General features: G+C 43.0%; 1 protein-coding gene across 1 annotated transcript; it reads right to left on the bottom strand.

Annotated features, from left to right (window-relative positions):
- Positions 1–335: 335 nt before the first annotated feature.
- LOC139554974 (1-acylglycerol-3-phosphate O-acyltransferase ABHD5-like) lies at positions 336–7,591 on the bottom strand. Its single transcript, XM_071368311.1, has 7 exons — positions 7,123–7,591; positions 6,189–6,274; positions 5,567–6,068; positions 3,402–3,556; positions 2,424–2,535; positions 2,167–2,347; positions 336–1,995 (listed from the first exon to the last, which is right to left on the bottom strand). Exons 1-7 carry the CDS (start codon positions 7,161–7,163, stop codon positions 1,885–1,887), a joined length of 1,188 nt encoding a protein of 395 aa, XP_071224412.1. The 5' UTR covers positions 7,164–7,591; the 3' UTR covers positions 336–1,884.
- Between the last annotated feature and the right edge of the window lie 3,947 nt (positions 7,592–11,538).

The following is an 11,538-nucleotide window of genomic DNA, read 5'->3' as shown; positions in this document are numbered from 1 at the left end:
ATGCCTCTTTAGTAATTTGCTCAGATTAGTGAGTATGTAAAGATGTCATGTCATGCTGTGGAGTGGAGAAGACGATGTAACTGACTCTGTGGTGTTATTATTGTCATCATAGAAAACTGACGCTGTGCTACCCTGCCCCCTTGTGGCCCCAGCCTGACACTACCATTACTCCCCTACTGGTAAAAGCTTAGCCTCTGCTTCCATCCAGGCTTCCTCAGTTGAGTAATGAACAAGACTTGGAAGTATGGCACAGTGAGCAGTTTGAGATGGGAATAAAGATATTATCTGAGCGATGATAATCAATAAATGAACAAATGAAACATCCAATAGTTGGTTTTATTAGTTGTATGTACAGGATACACACGGTATAAACCGTCCATTGAAATTATTATTTATAGGTTCGACAACAACAAAAAGAAATAAAAGATAAGAATACGAACATATAGTAAATAATATGGCCTCCATACCAGTCCTCATATCATAAAGAACATTATTTTGATGAAAATATCCTTTATCCTGTTGTGTGGTACATTTGCAGAGCTGGCTCTGTAGAGAGGTCATGTTCAAGAGCATCAAATTTGCTTAATTATTGATCACCGACAGAGCGAACTGACTGATCTATAAATCATAATGAGTAGTTATTTAGGATACAGGGTAATTGTAGATCAGTCAGGCATTAGTCGCGGACTGCAAAATAGTCGATCTCAAACATGACGGGAGACTGGACCAGTCTGCCTATGGAGGTTAGTTAGGCAACAGTGTGGGTGAAGTGTCAAATAAGAAAGAAAAACCCCAGTCAACTTTATACTAGTTCACCACAGAAAACAAGTTTTTCCTTTGGGATCAACTCTCCTTCCTCAAGCATTAAAACATTGCTCAACAGTTTCTTAGAATACATTTTTTAGGGGTCTCTCTGTTCCCTTGCTTACTCTGTGAATATAAAGTTTTAGCATACTGGTAGCAGCTTTGAGACATGATACTATGGACATTTGTCAACAAGCAAAACATTAATGTACATTATTCTATATTTAAGAAAACAATACATTTGACATTTCTTTACAAAGATGATATACACAACATTGCCTTCACTGGCTGTACAGGGGCATACTGATGAGAGGTGGATGTAGTATAGTTAATATATATATCATATATCGACCCACACACTGAGTGTACAAAACATTATGAACACCTGCTCTTTCCACAACATAGACTGACCAGGTGAAAGCCATGATCCCTTATTGATGTCACTTGTTAAATCCACTTTAAATCAGTGTAGATAAAGGGGAGGAGACAGGTTAAAGAAGGATTTTAAAGCCTTGAGGCAATCGAGACATGGATTGTGTATGTGTGCCATTCAGAAGGTGAATGGGCAAGACAAAATATTTAAGTGCCTTTGAATGGGATATGGTAGTAGGTGCCAGGCGCACCGGTTTGCGTCAAGAAATGCAACGCTGCTGAGTTTTTCACACTCAACAGGTTCCCGTGTGTATCAAGAATGCTCCACCACCCAGAGGACATCCAGCCAACTTGACACAACTGTGGCAAGCATTGAAGTCAACATGGGCCAGCGGCAGCTTATGTCAGCATAGATCATTAGCAAGCCATCTCATATCAATCTAAAACAAAATGATGATCTAACCATCGCATACCAGCCTAGCGCTAGTACGTCCTCAGTGAGGAAAGTGTGTGTTCAAAGTCTGAATGTAACAATCGTCCTCCTTCTCCTCAGAGCCAAGAAGTTGTAACAACTCCTCCATGTCTCTCTCCTTCTCCCCCTCCTTTACTGCCTCTTCTCCCCATCTCATCTTCCATTCTTTACTCAAGCCTCAATCTTCTCCTCTCACCTCTCTCCTCATTTCCCTTCCTTCTCATGCACACCACTCCTCATCCCCTCTTCTCCTTATCTCCCTCCATCCTGGCCAGGATGTGAAGAACGTTCTGATTGAAGTCGTCTGGCTGGTCAGCAAACACATAGTGACCTCCTCCCCTTATCACCTAGAGAGAAAGAGAGAAAGAGAAAGAGTGAGAGATTGAAGTGAGGGATAGAGAGACCAAAAAAGAGAAACACTTGACATCGAAAAACAACAACTGTACATTGCTGTGCGTGAATGACCAGTCTATTTCATAACACATTCAGAAAACTTGGTACATTAATAATTAACTCACGATGATGTCCACATCTGGTCGGATTTTCTGGATAGTGTATCCCGAGTCGCTGTCAATACTGGATCGGGACCCATAGATGATGGATATTGGAATGTCTGGTTGGATCTGTCCAATACGATCTAACATTGGTCTCTTAGCCCAACCATATGGTACCGTCATGTTTCTAAACGCTGTTTCACCACTATGAACAGAGAACCGGTGTTACTGTATGTGTGTGTGTGCATGTACATTTGTGTGTGTGTGTGTACCTACTGTACCTTGGCGTCTGTACGTTAAGATGGTAGATGTAGTCTGATACGGTGTTGTCATCAAACACTGAAGAGTACTTCTGTTTAAAATCTGACCTGATGGTCTGGATCAACATAGGACCTGAGAGAGAGAAGAAGAGGAGAAGGAGGAAGGAATGGACGAAAGGATGGAGAGAGTGGATGGGAAGGAATGAAGGAAAGGATGGAGAGAGAGGATGGGGGAGGAATGGAGGAAAGGATGGAGAGAGAGGATGGGGGAGGAATGGAGGAAAGGATGGAGAGAGAGGATGGGGAGGAATGGAGGAAAGGATGGAGAGAGAGGATGGGGGAGGAATGGAGGAAAGGATGGAGAGAGAGGATGGGGGAGGAATGGAGGAAAGGATGGAGAGAGAAGATGGGGGAGGAATGGAGGAAAGGATGGAGAGAGTGGATGGGGGAGGAATGGAGGAAAGGATGGAGAGAGAAGATGGGGAGGAATGGAGGAAAGGATGGAGAGAGTGGATGGGGGAGGAATGGAGGAAAGGATGGAGAGAGAAGATGGGGGAGGAATGGAGGAAAGGATGGAGAGAGTGGATGGGGGAGGAATGGAGGAAAGGATGGAGAGAAGATGGGGAAGGAATGGAGGAAAGGATGGAGAGAAGATGGGGGAGGAATGGAGGAAAGGATGGAGAGAGTGGATGGGGGAGGAATGGAGGAAAGGATGGAGAGTGGATGGGGGAGGAATGGAGGGAGGGATATGTTATATTAACACCTTTGGTTTTGAAACATCTGGCAATTCTTTCCACTTGTGCTTGTACGTGAGTGTGTGTGTGTGTGTGTGTGTGTGTGTGTGTGTGTGTGTGTGTGTGTGTGTGTGTGTGTGTGTGTGTGTGTGTGTGTGTGTGTGTGTGTGTGTGTGTGTGTGTGTGTGTGTGTGTGTTGCATGCATAGTGTATGCGCTGTGTGTGTAGTATACGTGCTTGCGGTGTGTGTGTGTGTATATCGAACCCAGTGGTCCGGCCAGTCTAAGTCCAGCCAGGGGGTTGAAGGGACTCATGACAGCCCCCATGGCTCTGATCCACACTGGGATAGACTTCTCCTGATCTAGGCTCTCTGGACGGGCCGGGAAGCCCCAGGGCTCCACCAGGATCAAGTGCTTTACCCTATAAACACACACAGTGTGAACACGTGTATGAACTAGAGGTTGACCGATTATGATTTTTCAACGCCGATACCGATACCGATTATTGGAGGCCCAAAAAAAAGCCGGTGCCGATTAATCGGCCGATTTTAAAAATGTATTTGTAATAATGACAATTACAACAATACTGAATGAACACTTATTTGAACTTAATATAATACATCAATAAATTCAATTTAGCCTCAAATAAATAATGAAACATGTTCAATTCGGTTTAAATAATGCAAAAACAAAGTGTTGGAGAAGAAAGTAAAAGTGCAATATGTGCCATGTAAAAAAGCTAACTTTTAAGTTCCATGCTCAGAACATGAGAACATATGAAAGCTGGTGGTTCCTTTTAACATGAGTCTTCAATATTCTCAGGTAAGAAGTTTTAGGTTGTAGTTATTATAGGAATTATAGGACTATTTCTCTCTATACCATTTGTATTTCATATACCTTTGACTATTGGATGTTCTTATAGGCACTTTAGTATTGCCAGTGTAACAGTATAGCTTCCGTCCCTCTCCTCGCCCCTACCTGAGCTCGAACCAGGAACACATCGACAACAGCCACCCTCGAAGCATCGTTACCCATCGCTCCACAAAAGCCATGGCCCTTGCTGAGCAAGGGGAACAACTACTACAAGTCTCAGAGCGAGTGACGTCACCGATTGAAACGCTATTAGCGCGCACCCCGCTAACTAGCTAGCCATTTCACATCGGTTACACCAGCCTAATCTCGGGAGTTGATAGGCTTGAAGTCATAAACAGCTCAATGCTTGAAGCATTGCGAAGAGCTGCTGGCAAAATGCACGAAAGTGCTGTTCGAATTAATGCGTACGAACCTGCTGCTGCCTACCATCGCTCAGTCAGACTGCTCTATCAAATATCAAATCATAGACTTAATTATAACATAATAACACACAGAAATACGAGCCTATGGTCATTAATATGGTCGAATCCGGAAACTATCATTTCGAAAACAAAATGTTTATTATTTCAGTGAAATACGGAACCGTTACGTATTTTATCTAACGGGTGGCATCCCTAAGTCTAAATATTGCTGTTACATTGTACAACCTTCAATGTTATGTCATAATTATGTACAATTCTGGCAAATGAATTACGATCTTTGTTAGGAATAAATGGACTTCACACAGTTCGCAACGAGCCAGGCGGCCCAAACTGCTGCATATACCCTGACTGCTTGCACAGAACGCAAGAGAAGTGACACAATTTGCCTAATATTAAGAAATTCCTGTTAGCAGGCAATATTAACTAAATATGCAGGTTTAAAAATATATATTTGTGTATTGATTTTAAAGAAAGGCATTGATATTTATGGTTAGGTTTGGTGCAACGACAGTGCTAAATCATCACCCGTTTGGCGAAGTAGGCTGTGATTCGATGAGAAATTAACAGGCACCGCATCGATTATATGCAATGCAGGACACGCTAGATAAACTAGTAATATCATCAACCATGTGTAGTTAACTAGTGATTATGTGAAGATTGATTGTTTTTTATAAGTTTAATGCTAGCTAGCAACTTACCTTGGCTTCTTGCTGCCCTCGCGTAACAGGTAGTCAGCCTGCCACGCAGGCTCCTCGTGGAGTGCAATGTAAGGCAGGTGGTTAGAGCGTTGGTCTAGTAACCGGAAGGTTGCAAAAACGAATCCCCGAGCTGACAAGGTAAAAATCTGTCGTTCTGCCCCTGAACAAGGCAGTTAACCCACCGTTCCTAGGCCGTCATTGAAAATAAGAATGTGTTCTTAACTGACTTGCCTAGTTAAATAAAGGTGTAAAAAAATATATATATTTAATAATAATAATAATAATCAGCCAAATCGGTCCAAAAATACAGATTTCCGATTGTTATGAAAACTTGAAATCGGCCCTAATTAATCGGCCATTCCGATTAATCGGTCGACCTCTAGTATGAACACACGCACACCCACACACACTACCTTTCCTCGCTCTCCTCTCTCTCACCTGTGTGGGTGTGTGAGTGTGTAAGCAGCAGCCAGGTATCCTCCCAGGTTGTGTCCCAGCAGGACTATCTCCTCCAGGCCCACCCTGTCCCTCCACTCCTCCAGGGCCCCTAGGAACTGCTCCTCTGCCCCCTGGGGGTCCACGCTGAACAGGGGCCGGCTGCTCTGTCCAAACCCCAGAAGATCCAGGGCATACACGGCTCCACTGCCACACAGAGAGTCCAGGTTCTGGGCCCACAGACCCACACCACCCCCAAACCCATGGAGCAGCACCAGGGGAGGACAGGGCTGGAGAGAGGGCTGTGGAGAACAGGGATGGGGCTGGCTATGGGGTGGTAGAGAGATATGTGGTTGGGGCTGAGGCTGGGGTGGGAGAGAGGGATGGGGTTGAGGCTGGGGTGGGAGAGAGGGATGGGGCTTGATGTGAGAGGTGAAGGCTAAGGTCCAGAGATAGTTGCCGTTGGATATCCGGACATGCTGCCTGGAGAATGGGGCCTTCACAGCTGTCAGAAGAGACAGGGATGGAGGAGAAAGACAGAGGGAACAGGGAGGGAGAGCGTGAAAAGAGAGGAGATGAGATGTGTAAGTATGATAGTTAGGAGGGGAAACACACACACTCTTACACTTAAGCATTTTGTCTTCTGCATCCTTCAGCTGAGAGAGGGAGGTGGGACACCAGGATGGAAGCCAACTGGAGATCCACCCAGACCTGCACAAACACACGTAATGATCAAGCTGATATTCTTGAAGAAAACTCAATAAGTGAACTTTGACCTCTAACTAGCCTCTAACTAGCTCTGACCAGCTAACATTGAGTCAGACTTCACAAACAAGACAGCATTATTGCACACTCCTACAATAATGTCCGCTGTCTACAGTAGTCTACCAATTTAAATAGTACATGTTTAATTTAAATTAAACAAAGAAAAAGCTACATTCCAACTAATGTGCAACAAGGTCTCCCTCTGGCTAAATAGTAAGATACTAATCCATTGGGTAATAATTTTAGTGTAATAAAAACAACGTTCATGATATGTCTTAAGTTTAGTTACAGGTTTGAAAAACATTCTAAATGTCACAAAGTTATGTGGCTGGCTACTAGGACGACTGGTGGTTGTGTGTCTGTGTCTTCATAGTGATATCGAAGGTTGAATAATCTTATCTTCACTGAGTTGTCATTCTGTAATAAACACTGTAACTACAGTCAAAGGTCCAAGTGACGTAGCGGCACCAAGTTCACGGGAAGGAATATTTTACTTTGTTAAGGCATATCATTTCATAAAAAAACGTTTAAAAAACATACATAACCCTGTCACAAATCTAAAATATTTCAGAGAACTAAAGGGTTTCGTGGAAGAGGCGCAATAGGTGTTTGAATTATAGCACTTCAGTAACTAAGCATTTTAAAATATTGTTTACAAGATGTTTACTTTGGAGACATATTGCGCAACAAAGTTGCCTAGCCTATCATTCCTGAAAACGTATTCTGTAAATGATGGATTTGGAACTCTAGAATAGCGCACCATAATACCTTGGTTAAAACCTAGGTCTACTCACCCTTGCTCGGCTGGTTGCAGATCCTTCGCCATCCTCCTCATAGTGAACTGTGATGATTATCTGTCATCCATGCAGAGAAACAAAGTAGGAGTGGTGATTGGCAACAGAGAGAGCGACTGCCTCACACACACACACACACACACACACCTTTAGGCGCAATAGTAACTAATCGATATGTTAGAGAAGGAATTGAAAAATAATTCGACTCGACGCTGTTTTCTGTTCTATTACCGAATTTGTAACTCGCTATGTTATTGGCTGAATTACAGCAGGTTGCCTATAGATATATAGATCATGCACTTGATTCCAGCTACAGCACCGGGTAGCCTTCACTGAAGTTGGATTTCACAGAAGTTGGACTTTTCGGAGAAAGTTGACAACACTGCGCAGCACGCGAACAAGGAAATACAATTTTCCATGGGTGTTTGCTTTGTATTATAAAAATTGGTGAGTGTCCTATTTGAGTTTGTTTTCAGATCATATACATTCTAATCCACTATAAAAGACATCTCCTGACAGTGTATGGGGACCACGGAGGGAAGCAGTAGTTGGGTACTAGCGGGTAACAAGCCCCCCCCCCCCTAAGAACAATGTCTAACTTTTGGAGAAAAATGAAATGGTATGTGGATGAAGGTCATGCTTATGCGAATAAACTATAAAGGGAAATAAATGGCTTTTAGTTATTCAATGAAATGTTGTTTTTAGAAAAGGGGCGTTTTTTAAGTACCAGGGTAACAGCCCCCTGCCTCCGGGCGTGCTGGTTACCCGGTAGAAGGTTATGGCATCCGGTTTTACACAACTGTGTTAAAATCCATTTAATCAGTTTTATTCGGAAATTATTTATTCGGAAATTATTTAGTAAGTAACACTTAAAAGCTAAGTCTAGTTGTCTTATTTTAATTATTTAAATAAAATATGCGGGGGTGTCGCACGTCACCTTTAATAACCGCACTATGAGGAAAGTCCCTCTTTTCAACTCACCTGAACATTCATTGTCTTTGTTCTTTCTGTGTTGGTCCTTTTCCATACAATACATTATGTACAAATGTAGTAAATATGATTTGATAAATGGAAGATTTTAAATCCCAGCAGTCTTTCAAATTAATTCAGGAGCAAAAGGTTTTCAATAGTCGTTTTTAATTCATTAAAAAAGATTAATTGGAATCTTATATATATATATATGTCCACACCGAGCTAAAGGCTAGAGATTCCACTTTCAAGTAGCGAGACACTAATCCGGACACTTATAAGAAATTCTGCTATGCCCTCAGACGAACCATCAAACAGGCAAAGTGTCAATACAGGACTACGGTTAAATCCTACTAAACCGGCTCTGACGCTCGTCGGATGTGGCAGGGTTTGCAACTATTACGGACTACAAAGGGAAACCCAGCCGCGAGCTGCCCAGTGACATGAGCCTACCAGATGGGCAAAATGCCTTTTATGCTCGTTTCGAGGAAAGCAACACTGAAGCATGCATGAGAGCACCAGATGTTCCAGACGATTGTGTGATAACGCTCTCCGCAGCCGGTGTGAGCAAGACTTTTAAACAGGTCAACATTCACAAGGCCGTGGGCCAGACAGATTACTAGGACGTGTACTCAGACAAAAAACACGTATGTGAGAATGCTGTTCATTGACTACAGCTCAGTGTTCAACACCATAGTGCCCACAAAGCTCATCACTAAGCTAAGGACCCTGAGACTAGAAACCTCCCTCTGCAACTGGATCCTGGACTTCCTGATGGGCCGCCCCCAGGTGGTAAGGGTAGGCAACATCACATCTGCCACACTGATCCTCAACACTGGGGCCCCTTAGGGGTGCGTGCTTAGTCCCCTCCTGTACTCCCTGTTTACCCACGACTGTGTGGCCAAGCACGACTCCAACACCATCATTAAGTTTGCTGACGACACAACGGTGGTAGGCCTGATCACCAACAACGATGAAACAGCCTATAGGGAGGAGGTCAGAGACCTGGCAGTGTGGTGCCAGGACAACAACCTCACCCTCAATGTGAGCACGACAAAGGAGATGATCGTGGACTACAGTAAAAGGAGGGCCGAACACGCCCCCATTCACATCGACAGGGCTGTAGTGGAGCGATGTCGAGAGTTTCAAGTTACTTGGTGTCCACATCACCAACAAACTATCATGGCCCAAAAGCCATGAAGAGGGCACGACAACACCTTTTCCTCCTCAGGAGACTGAAAAGATTTGGCATGGGACCCCAGATCCTCAAAAAGTTATATAACTGCACCATCGAGAGCATCCCGACCGGTTGCATCATTGCCTGGTATGGCAACTGCTCAGCATCCGACCATAAGTTTCTACAGAGGGTAGTGCATACGGCCCAGTACATCACTGGGGCCAAGCTTCCTGCCATCCAGGACTTATATACCAGGCGGTGTCAGAGGAAGGCCCAAAAAATTGTCAAAGACTCCAGTCACTCAGTCATAGACTGTTCTCTCTGCTACATCAGGGCAAGCTGTACTGGAGCAACAAGTTTAGGTCCAAAAGGCTCCTCAACACCTTCTACCCCCAAGCCATAAGACTGCTGAACAACTAATCAAATGCCCCCCCCCCCCCCCATTTGTTTTTACACTGCTGCTACTCGCTGTTTATTATCTATGCATAGTCACTTTACCTCAACTAACCTGTGTAGAATTTTTTTTTAAACTTTGTTTATTTAGTAAATATTTTCTTAAAACTGCATTGTTGGTTAAGGGCTTGTAAGTAAGCATTTCATGGTAAGGTGTTGTTGTACCTGTTGTATTCGGCTTATGTGACCATTTTCTTTCTTTGATTTGAACTAATAACATTAAATAACATTGGAATATAACATTTAATAACAATAACTTAACTAATTAAGTCAGTGTAACATTGATGTGGCAACTCTCTTATGTTCTGCCTTTGCACGATTCTAATTTGTACATAGGTCACAAATAAAGCTGTACCCAGTAAAATTGGAGCAAAACTCATGATCCCACCTCCTGCATTGCTCACACCTAATCCAGTCCCAGCCTGTGACTGAAAACGGGGGAGAGATGCCAATTGAAAAGCTCTCTCTTAAAAACGTAGCTAGCTATCTTATCTTTTTAATGTATTTTCCCTCCGACGATCTGGTAGTAAAGTTGATAGCTAGCACTCCTAGCAGCTTACGTTAACTAGCTAGCTGGCTAGCATTTACTGCTAGGGGGGTTACCCCCAACACACTCATCCAACATATTACTACAACAACAAAAAAATCTATATTTTTCTCTTTAAACAAGTGGATTATTTTTAAGGCTTTCCTACTTGTATATTTAAAAAACAATCATTTGAATAGATCTACAACTTTTTCAAAATTTCAAAAAATTAGATGGCAGCAGTGACAGCCAGGAAAAGTGTTGGGACACTATTTTTGTAATCTTGTAGTCTTAATGTGAATTACACGGGGGGGGTATCCTAATGTAGACTCTGAGTCAGCCTTTGTCCTCGGGCATGACTCTCACTTCCATTACATTACACATAAAAGTCATTGGAGGAAGGCGTCTTCTGTAGGGGCTCGGCCTGAACATTAACACATTAACACGCATTGCTTGCGGTATGGTTTTGGAAGCATAAGGACTTTATCTTTAATATTAGCGGAAAATAATTTACAAAAAACAATAGTTCAAATTGATACACACCTTTAAACTGTTAAGGTTTCCACAGAGCAATATTTCCATGTTTCAGCGCTTGTTTACGGAAAAGAGATAGAAAACCTTCCAAGTGGACTACATGTACTAATTAGCTATCTGTCTCCAAACACCTGTGTGTAAACGAAGACAGACACCACTGCAACTGTGTGAAAAGAGTCTACAGTAAGTGTGTATATGGCATTTATGAAATTATTTTTATGTGATATGAAAGTAGAGGGATTTATGTTTCTAGAACATTTTTTTTTAACCTTTATTTAACTTGGCAAGTCAGTTAGGAACAAATTATTATTTACAATGACGGCCTACCCCGGCCAAACCCAGACAACGCTTGGCCAATTGTGCGCCACCCTACAAGACTCCCAATCACACCCGGATGTGATGCAGCCTGGATTCAAACCAGGTATTGCAGTGACATCTCTTGCACTGAGATGCAGTGTCTTAGAGCACTGCGTCACTCGGGAGCCCTAATGTCACCACACCGCAATTGAGAATCGGTTCATGTTTTGATGGACTATTTGGCTGTTTTGGCTTCAAGAGACAAAACAGCCAAAGGTCCTTGGACTAAGAGTACCGTTAGGTTCCTTTAGTCTGATATTGGGCTACTGTAGGTCAGCCGGAGTTGTGAAATGAAGGAGTCAGTGGAAGGTGGAACAGTGAGATAAACCTCTCATTACTGCACTTTATTATGGACACAACATTTTCTTCTTAGAAATAAGAGTAGGCTAAAACAACCATC

The sequence above is a fragment of the Salvelinus alpinus genome, chromosome 26 (genome assembly GCF_045679555.1).
Source record: "Salvelinus alpinus chromosome 26, SLU_Salpinus.1, whole genome shotgun sequence".
Taxonomy (NCBI): domain Eukaryota; kingdom Metazoa; phylum Chordata; class Actinopteri; order Salmoniformes; family Salmonidae; genus Salvelinus; species Salvelinus alpinus.
The sequence above is the reverse complement of the archived record's forward strand: the minus strand, read 5'-3'. Positions and strand labels throughout refer to the sequence as shown.